Below are 23905 nucleotides of genomic sequence, written 5' to 3' on the forward strand. Positions count from 1 at the left end.
TGAATCTTTTTTTTCTAGTCTTTTTTTTTAAGAGTCAAATTCCCATTTAAATTTAATAACAAATATCATTTTTATACTTCTAATCAAATCTTTTTTGGGTTATATGTACCTTTCTCAATAGAGACCAAATCTAATACATTATATGATCAAACCATTTAAGACGAATCTCTCTAATCTTATATGTCATTGGAACTATGCCAAATACTGATTTCATGTTCCCTTTAGATTTCGTTTGGAACGATTTTTTTATCGTTTCTTAAAATAGAATTTTAATTTTTTACTAAAACTCTGTTTTAAGAAGCAATAAAAATAATCTCAAACGAAATCTTAATCTTATCAAACAAGTAGATATGCAAAATATATATATTTATTTTTTTAAATTTTAAAATTATAGGATAATTTTGATCAAAATTGTGAGTCCTTACTCCTTATCCAATTTTTTTTTATCCATAAAGATTTGCAGCAAACTTTCTATTTTTAAAGCAGTGGAAAGGATAAATAATAACATTTTGGATAAAATTTCTATTTTTACATTTATTTTACGGCGGATTTTAAGGGATGAGATTAAAAAGTCACCACCGCAAAATTGCACTTATAAATAAGTCGTCGTCGTTGTCTTCTTCTTCCGTCTACATCTCTGCTCCCTTCACTTGTTCTTCTTACGCTCTTTGCTTCATTCGAGTCGTCTGCTTAGGGAAAGTAAAGAGGAGATTGGAGTTAGGGATTAATGGCTGGAGGAGGAGTGGGACCGGGTATAGATGGCAAAAGAGCGGAGTTCTATGAAGGGGGAGTCACCGTCTTCTTTATATTGGCGGTCATCGTGGGATCTCTTGGAGGATCTTTGTTTGGCTATGATCTTGGTGTCTCCAGTGAGTTTTCTTTCCCCCATTTTAATGGCTTTCTCTTTCGTTTGTTAGGGTTATTGTTTATGTTTTATTTTCTTAGTTTCAAGTGCTAAATGAGTAATACTCATTTCTATTTCAAATCAATTGAAGTTGAGATGGAATTTAATAATTTATCTTCTCGTGAATTTAAACTGAACTGATCAAAAATTAGATTGAATTGAATCTTACTGTCCGGTTCGCATTTTTCTTTGTAGAGTGAAAATATTGAATTATGAATTAGATTTCGGTATTAGGGTTAGGATTGAGCTGATTTTCTTGATTTAGGTGATCGATTCTATCTGGTTTATAATTTGAAAATTTATAAGTTATGAAGTTTTTATCAACTTTTTTTTGGTCTAATTAATTTGTTAAAATCTCAGTTAATGAAATACTTGAAATTGAAAGAAAACAAAAAGAATCGATCAGTTGAGTTCGATTTCAATTCATGGCATTGCTGTTCTTTTGATTTTGTCTGAGATTTACAATATTGGTTAACTAGATAAATTTGATCGGTTCATCTGATTCTATCGTTTAATTATATAAAAAAGCAATCCTAAAATTGGAAGAACTTTTTTTTTAAAACAATTTAATTAATTTAAAGCATATAATTTTTTTTTTAATTTCCAGCTCTCAAAAAACAAGCTGAGCGATCTGTTTGATTCATTTCTATTTTCTACGTAATTGCTTGACTGATTCGATTTAGAATTTTGAAGGCTATCAATTCGCTTGTCAGTTATATTTTAATTCGAATAAAGATGATCCATACGTATTACTTTCACGATTCAACAAAATATATAATCCTTTTTCAATAATATTAATGAGGGATTACATGTACATTTAAGATATTAAGATTTATATATTTAACATCTAAATTTTATTATTTCCATACATAAAATTCAAAATAGAAAAAATAAAAATAAAAAATAACAACTACTCTAACAATTTGGTCACGGTGCGTCTTGATCTCTTCGCCCTTTGCCCTTTGTTTTTTGTCTTATCACCTTTAACATCGCCGATTGACTTGGCCCCCTTTAACATCGCCGATTGACTTGGCCCCCTTCAGTGAACTCATACAAGTCGCATTAGGAATGCCAGCAAGCTAATTTGTGGGTTGACCAAAAGTTGGCTAGATAAATGACTCATGAGTGATCTTGATAAGTTAATAAGCTAACTTTATTTCGACTGATTTGCTCAGGAGCCAGTTTGCTTAAAAATATTATTATAAATTACACTTAAAATATATTAAAATTTAGTAGTTCAAATATAAAATTATTTAAATTATTTAAAAACTATGTCTCTTTCTTAAGCTAATTACACTGAAAACCTCGTAAAATTAAGCTCGAATTCAAACTCGATCAATTAATGAAGTTCAAATGTAAATTAGTGGTGACTCCAATTGGCTCTTCTTATTTACATCCCTTAAGGCTTCGATTGAGACGGCTATTCTCGTATTAAAATTTTTATATTAAAAACTGCTTTAAAAAACAATAACAAAGTCATCCCAATGAAAGCCTAAAGCTTCATTTGAGACGGTTTTCTTACTATTTCTTAAAGCAATTTTTTAGTACAAAACTTTCAACTTTTGTACTAGAAAGTTGCTTTAAGAAGCAACGACTTCATTTGGGATAGTTTTTTTGCCATTATTTTTTCATTACTTTCATTGAATTTTTATACTAAAAACAGTTTTTGAAAGCAATAAAAAAGTTTTCCCAAACAAAACTTGAGTCTCATATTCCTCAGTAATCCATCCACCTCCTTCTCCCACCCTCACCACATAGTCCTACCCAATCGCCAGGGGCGAAACCCCATTATGGCACCAATTGCCCCCCCCCCCCAAAAAAAAAAAAAAAAAAAAATTCATTACACTATTAATTAGGTATTTTTCTGTCTTTATTATAAGGGTTTTAGGTAATTGACCCCTTAAAAATGTTAAAATACTATGATCTTTAGGCAATTATCCCCAATATAATTAAATATATTGTGTAGATGTGTTATTGCTAGGGAATGATGAGCCAAATACAAAGAGAAATAGTAATTAGTAAATCAAAATTTGTTCCGCGAGCGCTGCCCCCAGAAACTCCCGCAGGGGCGCTGCCCCTTGAACCCGTGACCGGACCGGGCGGGTCGAACCCTGCCAGGGGGCGCTGCCCCCTTGGACCCCCGACATATATGCGAACAATTACTATAAATTTGCCCCCCCCTGAAAATTATGACTGGTTCCGCCCCTACCAACCGCTACTATCGCGCCACGGCAGCCTCCATGAGTTCCATGAGACCTCAACCAAAATACCCCTCTGGATTAAACCAGCCGCATCCTCCCCTCCCCTATGGATGACCCAATCCTCCTGAATCGACATCATTGCCGCCGCCTCAGCCCAATTTGTGTCTCCAGCCACCACCTATGCCTCCTTCGTCCCTGTGTTTGATGAGATCATAAGAGTGTACGATATTATAAATAGTAAAATTTAAATGTTTTGAGTGTTATTAATTTCTGTTCATGTTGTTATAACTGAAAGTGCGTACAATTTATTCAATAAGATCCTAATGTCAGATTTTCGTGTTCTTCATATTTTGTGAGGTTTTTATATGACATTTAGGGTTGGTTTAGTTAACTGATGCCTTTTGTTAAAGGTAATTTTAAAAATGTTAGTTGGGAGAGAAGTTTTTATCAACTTTTTTTTGGTCTAATTAATTTGTTAAAATCTCAGTTAATGAAATACTTGAAATTGAAAGAAAACAAAAAGAATCGATCAGTTGAGTTCGATTTCAATTCATGGCATTGCTGTTCTTTTGATTTTGTCTGAGATTTACAATATTGGTTAACTAGATAAATTTGATCGGTTCATCTGATTATATCGTTTAATTATATAAAAAAGCAATCCTAAAATTGGAAGAACTTTTTTTTTAAAACAATTTAATTAATTTAAAGCATATAATTTTTTTTTTAATTTCCAGCTCTCAAAAAACAAGCTGAGCGATCTGTTTGATTCATTTCTATTTTCTACGTAATTGCTTGACTGATTCGATTTAGAATTTTGAAGGCTATCAATTCGCTTGTCAGTTATATTTTAATTCGAATAAAGATGATCCATACGTATTACTTTCACGATTCAACAAAATATATAATCCTTTTTCAATAATATTAATGAGGGATTACATGTACATTTAAGATATTAAGATTTATATATTTAACATCTAAATTTTATTATTTCCATACATAAAATTCAAAATATAAAAAATAAAAATAAAAAATAACAACTACTCTAACAATCAGGTCACGGTGCCTCTTGCTCTCTTCGCCCTTTGCCCTTTATTGTTTGTCTTATCACCTTTAACATCGCCGATTGACTTGGCCCCCTTCAGTTAACTCATACAAGTTGCATTAGGAATGCCAGTCAAGCTAATTTGTGAGTTGACTCAAGCTTGGCTAAATAAATGACTCATGAGTTAATCTTGATAGCTTAATAAGCTAACTTTAATTCGACTGATTTGTTCACGAGCCAGTTCGCTTAAAAATACTATTATAAATTATATTTAAAATATATTAAAATTTAGTAGTTCAAATATAAATTATTTAAAAACTATATCTCTTTCTTAAGCTAATTACACTTAAAACCTCGCAAAATTAAGCTCGAATTCAAACTCAATCAATTAATGAAGTTCAAATGTAAATTAGGGGTGACTCCAATCGGCTCTTCTTATTTACATCGCTTAAGGGATCGATTGAGACGGCAATTCTCATATTAAAATTTTTATATTAAAAAACTGCTTTAAAAATAATAATAAAGTCATCCCAATGGAAGCCTAAAGCTTCATTTGAGACAGCTTTCTTACTGCTTCTTAAAGTAATTTTTTAGTACAAAACTTTCAACTTTTGTACTAGAAAGTTGCTTTAAGAGCAACGGCTTCATTTGCGATAGTTTTTTGCCATTATTTTTTCATTGAATTTTTATACTAAAAATAGTTTTTGAAAACAATAAAAAAGTTGTCCCAAACAAAACTCGAGTCTCATTTTTTTTTTTTATTACACTATTAATTAGGTATTTTTTAGCTTTTATTATAAGGGCTTTAGGTAATTTCCCCCCCCCCCCTTTTTTTTACACAAAATAAAATAATATTAATAAGCCAAAAAATTACATCATAGACTCAAACAAAAAAGAAGATAAGACCAAATAAGAGGAAAGATACAATCAAAACGCGAGCTCAGAAATCAGTCAAGGCTTCCAGCGTCTGAGACGTCCAGCACGGACCATCCAGTAGTTGTAGAATGAACCCCTCCCGAAAACCACAATTACGGTTGCCACCAGCAAAAAACGACCGGGACGCGAGCGCCGACCACATCATTACCCAAATCCTCTCATAGCATCCAAACGAACAGCAAAACCAAACGAAAACCGAAGCCAAACAGTGAAATAACAACAAAACGCCACGCAAAATCACCTTTTACGTCTACCTCTCATCCAAAATTTTCCTCTAGTAGCAACATTGGCAGAGCGAACAAGGGAAAAATCAGAATCAGAATCATCACAATCAGATTGCGCTTCATTATCCGACGAATCAATCAACCAATCTTGCTGTTTCCTAGTCTCCATAGCCCTGGGATTACCCACACAAATAGCCAACTTATTAGAATCAACGACATTCACAGGAACCTCAACTAGATTATAGTCAGAAGGAATAACATCCTCACTAGCCATATCCACTTCAACAGACAAAATAACCTCATCTCCACCCACCTCATTTTCTAAAACATTAATTTCTCCAGAATTCACAATGCCCAGTACAGGCGAACCAACATTCACCTCAACAGAAGGAACCACCGTCTCCAGAGCAGTAGGAGACGGAACCACATCCAAACCAGAACCCACACCACCAGTTTCATTCATAACATCACATCCTACAGAAATAATCAAATTTCCTGTAGCAACCGGAGCCAAAATACCATTACTATTAGCATCAACTACCTGAGGAATAAAAGGTCTAGCGTTCGGCGATAAAACAACCGAGCAAAGTTCAGACGTATTAACGGTAGCATCCCTTCCATCCTTAACCGATACAACTTCACCAATCACTTCATTCAGCAAAACAGCATTTCCCTCAATACCCATAGTTTGAGCATCATTACAATTACCCTGAATTAAATCACCTTTCCCAGCAACCTCCTCCCCGATTTTCCCAGAAGAAACATTAGGAGGAGGGATAGAGATCTGAGAAGGAGCCGAAGGACGGCAATTTCCAATCGAGTGACCTATAGATTTACAACCGGCACAAAAGTTAGAGAAATCTTCAAAAACAACTTCCTGCGTATACCCCTGTTTTTCCGACCCTAACCAAACAAGCTTAGGATAAGATTTCGTAATGTCTAACTCAACAAGCACACGAGCAATAGACGGACGGGAACCAATAGCCGTAGCTTCATCGATTTTAAGAGGTTTCCCAAACAAACCACCAAGGCCAGATAGAATCCGAGGCGAAAAAAAGTGGGGACGAAGACGAGGAAAGGAGATCCATATGAGAATCACCGGTGACTCAACACCAATGTCCAAAGTCGGCGACCATTTCGTCAATTTCATAAAACAGTTAAAGACAAAATACGAACGGTGGCAGAACACTCTACAGTAATCAAGGTCATCCGCTAACTTAATCAAAATATGCGACTGATCTAAAATCGTGATAGAAACCTCATTCTGTAACTTCAAATTAAAGAAAAACTTGCGAATGGCTTCCAACGAAGGTCTTTTGGCTGGGAAGAAACCAACAAGGGAGAATTGAAAAGGAGCTGCTAGCTCAGAGATTTCCTCATCAGAAACACAAAGAGACGGGATTCCATGGAAAGTAGAGACATGCAGATCCGGAAAAGAAGATTTCGGACCAGCCAAAGCTTGAAGAAAAGACCGAGAATGAGAAACCCCTCCTAAGAAACCAGGGTCTTTAAGCTTAGAAGAAACCATGCCGGAACCACCGGCGGGAGCAACACAACACCACCAAAACAACAATACACCAAACAAATAAGATCCTAATGTCAGATTTTCGTGTTCTTCATATTTTGTGAGGTTTTTATATGACATTTAGGGCTGGTTTAGTTAACTGATGCCTTTTGTTAAAGGTAATTTCAAAAATATTAGTTGAGAGAATGGAGGTTTTTAGCATATAAGTCAATGCTAAAAAGCTTTTGAAAATAATAGAAAAATAAAATTTTGTAAAAAAACATTTTACAAAAGTGTCACATACAAATTTACAACTCAAAAATAATTTTACAGTTTAGATACAGAAAAGGCAAAATTAAACTGTCTCAAATGGGCCTTAAGCGAATATTCACATTTTTACAAAATAACTGTAGCAAATCTAATGCAGGAAATGATTGGGCGAAACTCATGCCTTAACCACTGTGTCACAACCTTAAACTCTTTGGTGGAATGTCCACTGAATTATGAAAAAAAATATATATATTTCTTTAGGGTACTTTTTTTGTGACAATCAGAAAAAGTTTTTTATTATGAGTCACATCTCTTAGATGTAATTTCTAATTTTCCTTTATTTGTTTTTTAAATGCCCTTATTTTCAATATGAATTTATTTGTACAGCATATTCTTATTCTAAATGTTTATTTTCGTATTCAATGCAATCTTTATGTTCTCCATTTACACAAATCTCATCGTTGCCTTTTGATGATGGGAAAATCGGAGTTAAAAAAAGGGGACAACTTATTTAATTTCAATTTTTCATTTTGAAAACTCAGGTGGGGTGACTTCCATGGATGATTTCTTAAAACAGTTCTTCCCCAAAACCTATGAGAGAAAGCATGCCCATCTCCATGAAACTGACTACTGCAAATATGACAACCAAATACTCACCCTCTTCACATCTTCTCTCTATTTTGCCGGCCTCCTATCCACCTTCGCAGCCTCGCCTGTGACAAGGAAATATGGAAGGAGGACCAGTATCTTGACTGGTGCAGTCAGCTTCTTCCTTGGAGGCCTTATCAATGCTGCAGCTGTCAACATTTTAATGCTCATAATTGGTCGCATCTTTCTCGGTATCGGTATAGGTTTTGGAAATCAGGTGAAATATTTTCTCTCTTTTTCAATTCTAGTTCTTATAGTTCACATCATCCTCCATCTATAAAATGCTGTAATTTAGAGAAGGAATCCTTTTTTTTTTGTTATTTTGTCCTTCAGATAGCTGGATTTGAAAGACATATATATTACATCAAAATGGGACTAAAATATCTTTTAAAAAGTTATTGTTTAAAAGTTTCATCAAACCAATTAAACTGCTTCGTCTGCCTCATAATCTTGTGAAGTTCTAACACTTCTATGATGTTTATGGTAACAGGCTGTTCCACTCTACCTAGCAGAGATATCACCCCCAAAAATCCGAGGGGCAGTGAATCAGCTCTTTCAACTAACAACTTGCCTTGGTATTCTTGTCGCCGACTTAATCAACTATTTCACTGAAAAAATACACCCATGGGGATGGCGGCTATCCCTCGGTCTCGCAGCTTTGCCGGCCACTCTCATGTTCGTCGGCGGCCTCTTCCTCCCTGAGACCCCAAACAGCCTAGTCGAGCGAGGAAAAGTCGAGGAAGCAAGGAGGATTCTCGAGAAGGTGAGAGGCACTAAGAAGGTGGACGCAGAGCTTGAGGACCTCAAGGATGCCAGTGCCGCCTCTCGGGCAGTGAAGCACCCATTCCGCAATATTCTCAAGCGCAAGAACCGGCCCCAGCTCATCATTGGCGCCTTGGGCATTCCCGCCTTCCAGCAGCTCACCGGCCAGAATTCTATATTGTTTTATGCTCCAGTGATCTTCCAGAGCCTGGGATTTGGCACTGGTGCTGCACTCTATTCCTCAATTATCACTGGCTCAATGCTGGTCGTTGGGGCTATTGTTTCCATGCTTCTTGTTGATAGGCTTGGCAGGCGTTTTCTCTTCATGGAAGCCGGAATTCAAATGATCATCTCAAATGTATGTAATGCTTAAGCTTTTCCACACTTAGGCTTTGTTTGGAACGACTTTCTTATTGCTTTAGATTTTGTGCTAAAAAGCTGCTTTAAGAAGCAGTAATAAAGTCGTTTCAAATGAAGCCTTAAAAGTTTGAAAAATTCACGTAAACATGTGATTGCAGGTGATTGTAGGTGTAACTCTGGCTTTAGAGTTTGGCCATGGTGCAGTTCTATCCAAAGGCATATCCATTCTTCTCGTGGTCTCAATCTGCGCATTTGTAGCAGCTTTTGGGTGGTCATGGGGGCCGCTCGGGTGGCTAGTGCCGACGGAGATTTTCCCCTTGGAAACAAGATCGGCGGGTCAGAGCATCGTCGTCTGCGTTAACCTTTTCTGTACCGCACTTGTTGCTCAGTGCTTCCTCGCCGCACTTTGCCATCTCCGATTTGGGGTCTTCATCCTCTTTGCTTGCTTGATTGTGATCATGACTTTGTTCATTTACTTCCTCTTACCGGAGACGAAGCAAGTGCCCATTGAGGAAATCTACCTGCTTTGGGAGCAGCACTGGTTCTGGAAGAAGATAGTGGTTGATGATGCATCAAAGGAGACTAAGCAGCAGCAACCACCGCCACATTTGCAATTATAACCAATTGGTCCAATTCCAACCGTTGATATTGAATTAGCATTTTATATTGTACGTGAAATACTACCTTCTCTTATTTGGAACAGTATATTTTATTATTTGTGAATGAAATCTGTTAATTATGAAATGCATGAAATAAGGATTTCAGCTTTAGTGAATTAAGAATGAAGATACTGCCCAACTTAGTTTCCTGCATGAAACTATAGCTGATGTTCATACCATATTTGTTTAGGTTTTTTTTCTTTCTTTTCTTTTAGAGAACAATTTATGTGTAAGAAACTACTTAAGAATATACTAACAAAAGCTTATACCTTGAAAGAATGGACGCCACCTTATAAGAACAACTAGGAATATAAGTGAGCAAGTCCATGCGAACTTGACTTGCTAACAAGTTCGTATTGTGAGCATATCAAGTCACGAGTTCGAGCTTAAATTTGGCCTGACTCAACTCGTTGTTTGTCGAGCCAGCTCGATTTATATTAACTAACACACCTGCATTTATACCTGCCTAATTTTTTTTTTTTTTCATATTTAAAATAAGAAATCAAGCTCCAAAATTAGTTAATCTCGAGTTTTCTTATCAAGCTCAAGCATTTGAGTCGAGCTCAAATCTTATATCTTTCACTTGAGCTGATCTACGAACTCAATATAAATTAAACAATCTTGACTCAATTAACCAAAAATTTGACTCGACTCGACTTGTTTACACCCTCAAGAACTACCATTAGGCTAAAAGAGCAATGTTATAATCCATGCAGGAGAGGTTGTAAATTGGGGAGATCTTTAGGAATATACATAGAAATATGCAACACATTTTTTATTTATGGTGAGCTTTTGGATTCCCTTGCCACCCATTTGGTCATGGTTTTGAAAATTGGACCGATTGATCGATTCACTGGTTCAACTGTAAATCAGTCATATGGCTGATTCAGTCCTCATGACAAACTGACCTATAATCAAATTGGATTTGAACCACTGATTCAACCAGCCAACCATTGAATTGATCCCAATTTTTAAGAATCAACCAATTAAATCCATAATCTATTTAAATAATTTAATATAAAATATTGTATTAATTAAACTAATTTAAGTTTAACACATTTAATTATAATATTTATTATGTCATTCTAATTCAACCTCTTGTTTAATCCCGATCGAGTCATTAAACCTTAAGCCTCTCATATTTCATGTTCGACGTTAGGTCCGATTTTCACAACCTTACATTTGGTTGCTTGCAAGTAAGAAATATATTTTAAATAATAATTTAAATTTTTACTTATTTTGACTGTGAAAATAAAATTATTATTTTTAATGAAAATTTGAATAGTTTGAAATTGGAGTTAAGATGTCTAATTACATTTAATTAAATGATAAATTTAATAAATTTCATCAATTTTAAAATATGTTTTCCAACTTCACGCAACCAAATGAAACTTGTGTTTGGTTCAACTCTTAATTAAAGAAGTCAATTTAAGTTTCGTTTGGAACAATTTTTTATTATAAATTTTTTCTTAAAAAAATTATTTTAGAAAGTCAAACAAAGCCTTCCAGACAGTGATGTGTGAAACCTACTCGAAAGAGTCAAAGTTAAGCTAAATTATGAACAAGTTTGGAGTAATTATTTATTATGGCTTAAAAATCCCACTATCCTTTCTTTAGAAACTATAATTATAGTGGCTGCAACTTTGCCTGACTCCACAACAACAATCCAAAGATGTCCTAATCAAGAAGTAAGCCTCAAATATTCTATTATATTTCTTGGCATACACCTTTTTCCTTTTCTTTTTTTTAGTAGAGATGAAAGAAAATATGACTATATCAGGCTAATTTATCAGTTGGTTGCTCCAAAATGCATTGATTGAATAATGGCAATTATATGAGATATTTTATTTATTTATTTATTTATTTGGAACGGATGTATCTACTCGCTGCCACTTCAAAGAGAGCGCTTGGCGGCATAACTAATCCCTCGGCGGAACCTAACGTGACCACCCATCGACATCGGGCCCACACTTGCTTTGCCCCACTGAAAAGGCGAGGCCGTAGTAAAGGATATTCGAACCCGGGATGGGGGGTCTCCAACCGTGCTCGTCCACCAACCACCCTAAGCATTGGTGGGTATTTTATCAGATATTCATTTACATGACTTTTTGTTAATCTTCTACTCGGAATCCATCACATTAAGGTTTCGTATGGGACAGCTTTCGTACTGCTTTTAAAATAGTTTTCTAGTACAAAAATTTCAAATTCAAAAAAAATTTGTAATAGAAAACTGTTTTAGAAAGCAAGAAAAAAGCCACCCCAAACGAAACCTAATGCATTTGCATGAGGAAATTCATAAATTTTTGGAACCAAACGTCATACTGTTAGTGTTATGATGTGATGTAAATGAACAAACACATAATGGATCATTCTTGCCAGTATAGTTATAAAAAGAAATATTGCTTTAGTGTGGTGATTTGGAAGGGGAGTTAATCATTATTAAACTGAAAATAGCAATGAAAATATTCTAATTAGCATTTAAAATATAGTACAAGGGAGACATACCTTAACCAGTACTGTAAAATAATGAAGCCACTCTATTAGGATCATTTCTTTGAGCAGAGCGCCATTTTCTGAAGTTTCAGGAGCAAACTTCTCATGTTAAGCCAGCTTATCTTCCAGTTTAGCTTTCTGTAGCATTTTTATCTTAAGAAAAATACAATCAATCTGAAGTTGTAACTTAACTGAGACAGTTAAAAGATTGGGAATGATGGCACATTTATGTCGTAGCTCTTGTTAAGTATTTATTTTACCTCCACAACATTGCAAACTTCAGATCGATCCATTCTACCATGAAATACTTGTAAAAATATTAAAAATATGAGGTGAAATAATAAGAAATGTTCATGAACATGTTGGCTTTTCAATTGCAGCTCCTTAAATGTTCCTAGCACAATTCTCCTCTTTAGATAACCCTGTATCTCTATCTTATCAGATATTGGATCAGGTTAATTGTGAGCAGGTAAAGGTTCCTGCTCAAATGCCACTTTGTTCCCCAAAAACCTCCATATGAAAATGATAAAAACTTGTTTAAATCGATCTATGGATGACTTTGCAGACTCAACTTAAGCCAACAGCTTTGCTAGTTCATCTACTCCTAAGCTCCCATGTGGAACCAGATCCGGAAATACCTCATCCTTTTTCCTACTCCTAGATTTCTGTTTCTCATCGCCTTTCCTCTGAGAAACTGCTAAAGTTTCAACAATATATTCCTCCTCTTTGTTCTCACTCCTTTCTCCCTTGGCCTTCTGGGATACAGTTTTTTTAGTTTTCTTACACAGATGCTTAAAGATTGGGCCACATGGAGCTTTCATGGCAAGAGCAACAGATTTTGACAGCACAATATCGGCATCTGAGGACTCATCCTCCAATACTAAAGCAGTTCCAGCCTCCACAGCTTGCTTGACAAGAAGCTCGACCCCTTCCAACCAGGGGGCATTGGAAGCCTCACAGAGACTCTCAAAATTGTCTTCTCTAATATCAGATCCATTAATGCCAATCCATGACAAATTCGTATATGATGGCAATGATGCATTACCATTGCTTTGAGTTAAAAGAAGATTCTCGTCTTCATCAGGACCTGATCTAACAACTTGAGAATCCTCACTTAAGTTCCCATCAAAACTTGAAGAAGATGATTCCTGGTTAGCTGCTGTAGAAGACTCTAAAGTCTCAGCAGAAGCTTCAACAATGTCCATCTTGGTAGTATCTCTAGTATCCTCCTTGTCAAAATCTTTAACCAGGTTCATATTATCACCTTCCTCTAAAGCATGTATCTTCTGCATTTCCGCATCATTTACTGATGAATCAGAAGCATCAAATGCAGCATCAGTGATTGGAAGAGATGATTTCCACTCTTTCCCTCTCCACATCAGTATATGCTCATACTCAAATGATACTAAGACACATGGAACTAGGTCCTGCAAAACCAAGTTCAAGAACTGTATCAGCGAAAGAACTGAGTCAGATAGGAAAAATGGTGGTAGTGATTCAATACCCTGAGCTTGGCACCTATCTTCCTGCAGTCACTTTTGTTCATATCCTTGCAGTTGATCCGGACCAGCTCACATTCCTCAAAAGCCTCTTTGACATCTTTAACAAGAATAGAATATAAGCCATTCTTTCCTGTTTGAAACATGCAAAGGATTCAGGTTATCATGCATTGAAGAAATGTATCTTAGTATCTTTATTATCAAAATACAACCAATTTGTCATTGCAGAGAGTAGGAATTTACTACGATAATTGGATTAAGCAGTTGATGTAGATGCCAAAATGCAACCTAGCAACGGTAAGAGTAACCAAAAAAATACTAATATTTATTTAATGATTTACTTCCTTGTAAAAAAAACAGAAAGAACAAAAACAGGTGGAAAAGACAATAAAAGAGCTCACCAAGCTTGCATATTGGAGGCAATTGGCGTCCTTTCTTGCGCATCTCCGTTGCCTCTTCCAATGTTAATCCCTCGGGAACACGCTGAACCAATCTAGGGTACACTGGAGTCATGGGCTTCCAAAGCATTAATGGGTATTTAGGTCGGGTCCTGTAGTTGTAGTTACGACCACGATACAAGTAGACAACTCCCCCTCTACCATATATAATCTTCCCTCCAGTTTTTTCCTACACAAAATATGAAACATTTTACATCTATTTTCTTTTTCAATGGATATAAAAAATTACTAAAATTTATCAAATTTTAATATTCAGTGCCATCAGGAACAGACCAATTACATGCTACCTGGTTGCTTAAATGTTTAAAAGAAGTTAATCCTTCAAGACAACCGAATCTGGCTAAGATATACTCATGCAAAGAAATTAGATGCAGGCCTCAACTATGAATTGATATAATATTATAATTATTTTGAGAAAGTGATGAAGTACATAAAATGCATAACAAAATAAGTAAACAGCTTTAATAGCATAAAAAAGATAGAATAAAATAGAGCAGCTCAAATGTTCAGGATATGTGAGAAACAAAGGAGGAACACGTAAGGAACTATAAATAAATCAAAAGGTTTACACAAAGATTTCGTAAATCAGGATCCCTCACATGAAATCGTGCAGAAAAATGATAGGAAATACTTGAGTTTGCAAGTAACCCTAATGGGAAATACTTGAATTCGCAAGTAAACCTAACAATAATTGGTGAAAACAGCAAGCAAATTTCAAGATCTCCAATGAAAACAATCCATAAACAGTAGATTGTATTATAGGAATCAAACTAAAAGCAAGAACAAGCAAAGATACAATTGATCCTCAATTAGAGAGGAGGATCGTTCTCTCCCAATCTCTAGACGATGAATCTAGAGCTCAAAACCACAAAGATAACTCCAAGAGAAAACAATAATCATGCATGTCCTAACCCTAGCCTCTCATCCTCTTTTAATACATATCTTCCTAATAAAAGTCAATAAAAAGCTTTCTAAAATAAACCAAATTCAAAATAGCTTCCCTATGCTTTAGCCACCCCCTTCCCTCTCTCTATTTGCCGCCCTAGGGGAGCCCACATGCTTGAGTGGCTTTCTAAGGAGGCGGCTTAGCCTGCCTCCTATAAACGTGAACCAGCCCAGGTTGGGCCGGTTTGGTCGGTTCAGGAAGAACCATAAAAAAAAAAATGGAAAAATATTTCCACATTGGTGAGCGTCTGTCTGATGTTCATACATTTCTTATCACATTAAAATGCTCAACATGTTTTTGAAGCGCTCTAATGTAGTAATCAATATAGAAGCTTAGAACTATATCTGATGCAGCAAGCCTTGCTAATCTTGCACGCTTTATTTTGGAAAATATGGATGCGCATTAAGATGATGAAACTGCAAATTGTTTTGAAGAATATTTCAAAAAACACGCACAAGTACTTTAAGGCAAGAATCCACATATGACTTATCTACTCTCTCCTAGTTCTTATTTCTGCCAGAATAAAATTCATATTCCTCTACTAAACATCTTCTATCTTTACCCTTCTCTTTTACCAATTTCGAAATTTCTTTATAAGAGGAAAATTATCTATATAATTTTTCTCCCACAATTTGTTCAACATGTCCTACCCTCTTTATCAAATTTTCTTCTCTTTCACCGTTCAATCTTCTTTTCCTTAACTTGCATATACGGCCCATGCAATATTATTCTCCAAACAAAGGACTCTCGTCACTCTCCTTGCTTTTCCAAGCTTTATTCGCATTTCCATCTACTTTAACGAAATATGCCCAGTTAAGAACAGAATTATATCAATGCAACCATTTCATCTAAAAGAGTGCAGTTTTGGAAATTTCATTATTGATATTTTTAGAAGTTTATTATCAAGTGAAGGAATATTTGTTGATGATAATAAAGTAAACACAACAGTTCCTAGTGATACAAAATCTCTGATAAATTAGTGTTTCAAGTTATATAGGCTCTCAACCACGAAATCATCCTTTTCTTGATGCCCAGTCTGTCCAAAGTATAAAACAAAGAACAGCGGTCCTCAAGAGAAATCATGATCTCACAGTTGTTTTACTTAAAATCATTAGATTGAATGAAATAAAAACCATATGCCACGATTGTTATGCTCATTTATTGCCTTCAATCAAGAACAATTTTGTACTTTATTTTATCCTGGGTGCACTGCATTTGATTAACAAGCTTAAAAGCTTCCATGATGGTAACCAATTTCTATCTGTGTAAATAGATTAGGGAACTATTCGAAAAGCCTATTTAATCCACCTAAACTGTAGAATGCTTTAAAAGCTATAGGGAAACCACGCCAATGAATCTAATCATTCTTGATTCTTAAAAAAATTATAACCAAAATTTGGGACCACTAACGCTGAAAATAACGTTCAATAATAAGGGGAACACAATAGCAGACCGTCATACTAGTCTAGGAAGACATTTCACATGCCAACAAGAATGCGTAAAGAAGATCATAAAATAAAAGTTGCAGATCTAAGGTTTCGTTTGGGACGGCTTTCCTCATACTTCTTAAAGCAGCTTTTTAATACAAAAGGTGAATTTTTTTTAACTAAAAAGCTGCTTTAAAAAGCAGCAAAAAAGCCGTCCCAAACGAAGCCTAAGTCAAGAACGAAATAAAAAAACAAGTCATTCATTTCTAAGGGTAAATACACATAAATTACTAGAAGTGAAAGAAGGTATGCAAATAATGTATGAAGACAGCCACGAGACAATTTATGGGTTCAGACCTCTAATTGTTGGTGTACATTATCCATGTCGACGGTGCATACTCCTTTACATTTTATCTTGCACACTCGCCGCCGTTTCCAATGAGCATGTATATTATCCAGCATGTTGTGCGTCAAACCATCCCTTCCTGCACAATTGACATTGCAAGTGGGTTACGTGATCTAAACATGAACAAGTTAAATAAAATATGCCAAAAAAACCTTTACAATATAGCCCACATTCTAATAGCAAACAAAAGTTTAGTTTCTAAACAAACAAATACACATCCAATATATGCATGCAACAATAATGCAAAGAAAGCTAGAAAATCTGACAACAATGGTCATTCACATCAACTCTAGCCTTACAAACCAATAGGTTAATTAATCAAATATTCCCTTTTATAGATAGGACCTAAAAAAATACAACCTTTGTTAATAAAAAGGGCCAAGCTTTCAGCCTACAGGTTATTGTATCTTAAAAGTTGAGAACAAAAGCAAGGCCAATATGTAAAATGTTAGAGGTTTGAGAGCAACGCTCGATGTATTCAGGAATAAGAACATCAAAATTGCAGATGGAAGTAGTCAAATAACCTCAGTGCCTATGCAATATTACAACATCTTAAGCTGACTTTTGCTTCATGAAATTATTGTAAAGTAATTATTTGTCACACAATTACTGGTTATTAAGATAAAAACAGACTTCTAATAAGCTAATAGGATCTTATTTAACATTAAAGTTTCACTCGTGCACAGAACAACACTGCACCATATGTGTATGGGCACGTTTGCTCACACAATACTCCAATCAATGTCTACTAATTTCACTACAAATGTACGGAAAGCACTGGCATCCCAAATTCAGACAAGCAAAAGCCTAAGATCAAAGGTTTACTAATAAATCACCACATTTAATAATTGAAAATGATTTATTAAAAGAAAAAAAAAAGGTTAGAAAACAGCACTCCAAAGCCATCAATCATCAACGTAGTATGCAGTTATAAGAATCCTAAGATCCCAACAGAATAAGAAATCTAAACTTAACCCTTGAGTGAGTTCTTGAGATTGATAGCTAAATGTTACATCAATGATCCTATGAGTGTTGACGGTGAGATTTCAACATTCAGAAGTTACGTAAATTAGATTGTGGGGATACTTCAAAGGGAGGAAACATGAGAAGAAATATGCAAGTAAGATAAGAAAGAGAAACCAATAAGGTTAAAATAAAATCCTCAACTTCTTCTGGTATTTCACCTAACAAAATAGTTCCACAGTTCCACAGAAACTCTTGGTTCTTGGTATTTGATTCCAATTTATAGCTCTCTTGTGGCTGGAAGGTTTTTTGGTAGCCAAAAAAGCCCAAAATATGATGTATTTAAAGAGACTTGAGCTTCACGATGGGACAAGGCTCTAGCGTTATGTGAGCTTCAGAATGCTTCTCCTTGTAAAGAATTCTCTTGGACCGCCGCTTTGTTTGCAAAAGATTAGCAAAAAACCAACAATGTATTTGCCTATTAGACATGATAGAGGAGCCAGACAAAGATGGTCAGATGGAACTAGATGGTGGTCAATGTTTGCTTTTGATAAAATAGATAAGAAAATTAATACATGCATGTATATATATATATATATATATAACCAAATTAGAAAGCCATCAAATAAAGCCACATCTTTTAAAAGCTTATAGCAACATCACACAGTGATGTGAAACAATCGACAGGAATTGTGGGAGTTTAATAAGAGAGTTGTTTAAGCGATTCAATTATAAGTTAATGTTTCACTTAGGATTAGATTTTCAGTTTTCGTAGTTATTAATTTGATTTGGCATGCGATTACAATTTGGATTAACGAGACAATTCAAAATAGCAACAAAATGATAGTAAAACTAAATATGCAAATAACAAAAATCCCTCGTCTAACAATTATAAATTTATCTTCAAATTTCCCTCACACACTCTCTGAACTAGGTTTTAGCAGGAGAACAATCTACACAATAACAAGGATGCCACTAAAAGACAATAGACGCTTAAGGTTTTTGATCAATAGAAAGTTTACAATCTACACAATAACAAGGATGCCACTAAAAGACAATAGACGCTTAAGGTTTTTGATCAATAGAAAGTTTACAATCTACACAATAACAAGGATGCCACTAAAAGACAATAGACGCTTAAGGTTTTTGATCAATAGAAAGTTTACAATCTACACAATAACAAGGATGCCACTAAAAGACAATAGACGCTTAAGGTTTTTGATCAATAGAAAGTTTACAATCTACACAATAACAAGGATGCCACTAAAAGACAATAGACGCTTAAGGTTTTTGATCAATAGAAAGTTTACTCGAATATGAAGAAGCCGGCAGCTGTGTGAAGACTCCTGGACAGCAAACGGAAGCTTCCGGATTGTTGGACAGCAAGGAAAATTGCTGGAATTCTCTTAGGCAGCAAGGGAAACCCACTCGATCAGTAAATCAGTGGGGTAAGCTGGCTGAATTCTCAGATCTAAGGAGAAGGCGGGTAGTGGGAGTCCTCTGGACATCAAAAAGGAAAACTCTAGACGTTGGGATAGCAAGGGGATTTGCTGAGTTTTCTGGACAGCAGTTCGTGGAGTAGCAGAGGTCGGACAGCAGTGTTATGATGGCGGAAAATCCCTCTCTGGGTCACCGTCTAAGGGAGAATAGGGTTAGGGGTAGTTGGTGGGGAAGATAAGTTCAAAATCTGAAATCGATCTCAAAATTTTGGTGGGATTTGAATGGGGAAATATTTGAAATTTCAAACAAAAAGGAATAGAGGGAAGAGGTAATTAATATCCCCTAATCTTAGGGCCTAATTAGGGAACGAAATAACTAGAGAAAGGGGGGAAGGGGGGGCGACCAATGGAGGGAAGAGGAAAGCGTCCACATTCAACGTATGTGGATCTTTACATTGAATATTGATTGATGACTTCAAATTTGAATTAATTTCAGATTTGCATCACTTGGGGAAGGTTTCCTAAAATAGTTTTATTAATTAGGGGAGTATTTGAAATTCAAATTAATTTGAATTCAAATTAGTAAACTCTCCATATTAATAATATGATAAATTAGGAAGGTATTGAGATGCAATTGAAATTTGAAATCAAGGGGATTGTGGAGGAATTGGGCCGGCGGCTTAGGGGTAAGGAGGGGAAGTCGTTGGAAATAGGTGAGGGGGAGGGGAATCCGGCGGGTTTGGGTGGTAGTGGAAGAGGTGGTCGGCAGTGGGAGCAAAGGGAAGGGGAAAGATGAAAATCACAAAATACTAACCGCGAGCCCCGGCCTCTACCGGTGACTGACGTGTGATGCTTGACCCTCCTAGGATTCCTTTCCCTCAAGAACTCACAAAGAGATCAAGAATACAAAGCTGGAATTTTTCATTCAAAATATCATCCCCTAATACAATGGTTCAAGCCTTAATATATAGGCCTCTAAGATAAAGAAAATAAATGACTCAAATGCCATCGGGGCTACAACACAAAGAAATCCCTCATAGGGGTACAAATGGAAAAATTGAAATATAAATAAACGAAAATACAATAAATCATCATAAATAGATAGTCGTCGATCTATGATTCATGATTCATCCGATGGTAGGTGCGTTGAAATCTTTTGCCGATCTCCTCATCACTTAGACATAAACACTTAACAACAAACCAAGATTGTACAATCTGACAAAAATGTAACAAAGATTGTACAATCTGACAAAACTGTAACGAAGATAATTAAACAAAAAAACAATGCTCTTCTCTTTACATAAATCAATTAAAATATCTTGGATGAGGACAAATTCACCATCTTTAAAAAATTCATCATAACAGTAAACGAGCTCAATCCAAACTCGCTTATATATGAAAATATAAATTGGAGACAAAAATAATAATTACTTAAAAATTACATTCACTAAATAATTTAATTAAAAAAATCTAAAACTACCCCTAATTTTAACATTGTTAACTCCAACATCAATTTAGTTTGGATGGTTTGATAATTTAGGTCCCTCTTTAAAGATTGAAGGGAGCAAAATAGTATTTTAATGTAATCGGGGATCATTTTTGTCATTTACTCTTTATTTAAAGATACACAATTTTGTATTCCTCAAAACACTTTGTGTGAACACCTGATTAGAGAATTGCATATTGAAGGATTGCGTGGACATTTTCGTCGTGAAAAGACCATCAATTAGGTAGAGGATATAGTTTATAAGCCTCAACTCAAAATGGATGTTGAGTGTTTTGTTCAACATTGTCCAGTATGCAAAAGGGCTAAGGGTAAATCTCAAACACATGTTTCTAGAAATAATTTGGCAAGACTTGACTATGAATTTTGTTCTTAATATTCCTCGAATTTAAAGAGTTATAAATTAAATTACATTGTGGTCTATCAATTTTCAAAGATGATACACTTCATTCCATGTAAAAAGGCTATGAACGCTTCCCACATGGCTCATCTATTCTGTCAAAATATTGTCTACTTGCATGCAGCACCTCATTCAGTTACTTCAAAGTTCAAACCAGGATGTTAAGTTACTAAACTCTTTTTGATAGATGCTATTAAAGTTGTCTGATACCTCTTTGAAGTATATAGTTAGCAGTTCAAGTCATCCAAAGACAAAGGTACAAATGGAGGTGGCTCATCACACTTTTGACAATATGATTCAATCTATGTGGTGATAAAATAAATCAATGAAACGTTACACAAATAGAGTTTTCTTTCAAAAATATGCTGAACATTCTACAAAGAAGACTCCCTTTGAAGTTGTCTACAATAGTGTTCCAAGGAATATATAATGAACGTGTTTCTTCTACCTACCTTTCCCAACATCAATCCTAACTCTGAGAATTTTATTGTGCATGTTTAACAGATTCATCAAGAGGTGAAGAAATATCTTGAAGATGCTAATTAACGTTACAAGATGGTTGTAGATCAACAATGGCACCTCAAATTATTTACAGAGGTGTACAGTGATTGTACATCTGAAAAATAATTTTTACCTTTGGCACATATAGCATGCTCAAAGTTAAGAAGATTGGTCATATTCCCATGTTACAAAAAATTGGTGCAACGCTTACAAGATTGAACATCTCTAATACTTTCAGTTGTTGATATCCTTGAGTATTTCCCTCCAAATGAATTATCTTTGAAGTGGCAAAACTCAAGGCAACTTTTCTTCCGGTGGAGGGGATTGATGTATGACACGGCTAACTATTAGTCTCATAATAAGTAGTTTCAATGAATTATTTAGACTATTTTATTATTGATACTTATTCCTGTTACCCATTATTTTTTTATTTTTTTTTTGTTTTTATCCTCTATTAGCATGTGAAATTCATTGTAAATTGGGAAATTTATTGTGTTTCATCATCTTTGTTCATTTGAAATAAAATTTTATTTTATTTTTCTTTCTTCTTGCTTAGGACTCCAGAAATCCATCTCCCACACTTGTGCCAATATATAATCAAAATGTAGTTGTTATTTTTCCCCTAATTTATGACTTCTCTTTCAAGCCAAAACAAATTCGACCATAGTCAAGCTTGTTGATGCCCAAATTCAATCAAACAAACACACTTTGAAGCCCAAATCATAAACCCTTGGGACAATTATTCAAAAAAACCAGTCCTTGATTGCATCAGTGGGAAAAATGTTGCATCCAAATTCTAATTCCATATTTTTTGCTCCTGAAATAGAAGATTTTTTTCCTGAAATTTTTTTGAAAAATTATAGATCATAAATCATATGACGTGTTTAAAAATCAGCAATTTGTTTTGTGCAGTATCAGAGAAAGTATAATTTAGTTCCTATGCAGTATGGTCAATCTTCTTACTCATTTGGTTAGCCTTGGATTAAAAAAAATCATAATTAATAAATAAATTTTTACTATGGAAGCAATAATATTCTTTGTTAACTTCTCTTACATGGTGCGATGATATAGCATATCAATTGGAAGTGTATTTTTTTCACCAGCAATCTTGATATTGGATGCATCCAATCTACTGTAAATAATTCGATGAAAAACGCATCTAGAAATATGCTCAGAGTCCGGACAATATTTTGGCACATCAACTAGTTTCACTAAAGTAAACTGAAGGAATAAATCAACAACTAGTTTTAGAACAAAAATAAAAAGAGCTACATCCTGAATCAGCGAGCATACAATATATACTCATCTGATTTCCAAGCATATAGTTATATTAAACAGAAATTAAGTAGAATTGATCTAAGGTGTGAAGATGGCGAAAGAAGTCTACTTATAATTGAAGAAACAATGACAATCAGTTGCAGCAACACTAACCCATATTAAGTTGTCTCTTGCTCTTCAAACAACTCTTTATAAGCTCCTTAACCTCCTCCTTCATCAGCGGCTCACCAAGTATCTCTTCCCTCGTTGCTGCCATATACTTCGGCCCTGACCCAGCCAGATAGGGCCCTGGTGCTTGAACTGTCTTCACCCCTTTCTTCCCTGGAGGAGGCAACCTAAACGAATCAAACTCCGGCAACTTCTTCTTGCTAGCAGGCAGCGGCGCCCGCCCTGTCCACGGCCTTGGCATCGTCGTCGGCCCAAAAGGCAAAAACGGTGGTTCCCGCAAAGCCAAAGGCTTCACCTTTGGTGTCTCAGTATAACTGTACTGGAACTCGAAGGGCGCATTCTTGAGCTTGTAAGCAATTCCCATGTCCGAAACGGAGATCCCCATCTCCCTGTTGGGCTCTTCCTGCGGAACACGAGTTTTACGAGGAGATCGGGCGATTCGGCGGAAGGCGGGGTGGGAAGAAGTAGGGTTTTCCGGTTTGGAGTATTTGGAGGCTTTGCCTCGGATAGAAGGGGATGAAGGAGAGGAAGGGGTACCGAGGGACTTGTACTCGGGAGGTGGAGACGACGAGAAGGAGGTGGTGGTTTTGTCTGACTCAGAAGGGTCGGCAATTTTGGTTGCAGATTGGAAGCGGCGGTGCCGGCGTATGTCGTCTTCGATCTGTTTTTGCTGGCGTTGGCGACGAAGAAAGGGTTCGGCATTGGCGTTGTTCCATCGAGAGAAACGTATTTCTGTGAGGGCGGCGTGACGGCGGTGCGGAATGGAGAAACTTGGCGGGAAGAGGGGGAAGGGCGTGGTAGATTTGAGCGCCATTGCACCTGATGATACAAGGAGCCGGTTCCGGCGAGTCGAGGAAGGGGATTATCCTTTTACTGTCCAATTTGCGCTAGCAAAAATTATCAGGTACCGAAC

General features: G+C 35.7%; 2 protein-coding genes across 2 annotated transcripts; one reads left to right on the forward strand and one right to left on the reverse strand.

The window, feature by feature from the left end:
* The first annotated feature begins 618 nt into the window (after window positions 1–618).
* LOC110112297 (sugar transport protein 14) lies at window positions 619–9649 on the forward strand. Its single transcript, XM_020844472.2, has 4 exons — window positions 619–869; window positions 7624–7946; window positions 8220–8849; window positions 9010–9649. Exons 1-4 carry the CDS (start codon window positions 728–730, stop codon window positions 9469–9471), a joined length of 1557 nt encoding a protein of 518 aa, XP_020700131.1. The 5' UTR covers window positions 619–727; the 3' UTR covers window positions 9472–9649.
* Window positions 9650–12311: 2662 nt separating this feature from the next.
* LOC110112296 (CRS2-associated factor 1, chloroplastic) lies at window positions 12312–23885 on the reverse strand. Its single transcript, XM_020844471.2, has 5 exons — window positions 22978–23885; window positions 16691–16818; window positions 13904–14129; window positions 13508–13635; window positions 12312–13430 (listed from the first exon to the last, which is right to left on the reverse strand). The coding sequence occupies exons 1-5, from the start codon at window positions 23804–23806 to the stop codon at window positions 12576–12578; spliced, it is 2166 nt and encodes a 721-aa protein (XP_020700130.2). The 5' UTR covers window positions 23807–23885; the 3' UTR covers window positions 12312–12575.
* Window positions 23886–23905: the final 20 nt, after the last annotated feature.

Source organism: Dendrobium catenatum, unplaced genomic scaffold, assembly GCF_001605985.2.
Source record: "Dendrobium catenatum unplaced genomic scaffold, ASM160598v2 fragScaff_scaffold_8, whole genome shotgun sequence".
NCBI classification, from domain to species: domain Eukaryota; kingdom Viridiplantae; phylum Streptophyta; class Magnoliopsida; order Asparagales; family Orchidaceae; genus Dendrobium; species Dendrobium catenatum.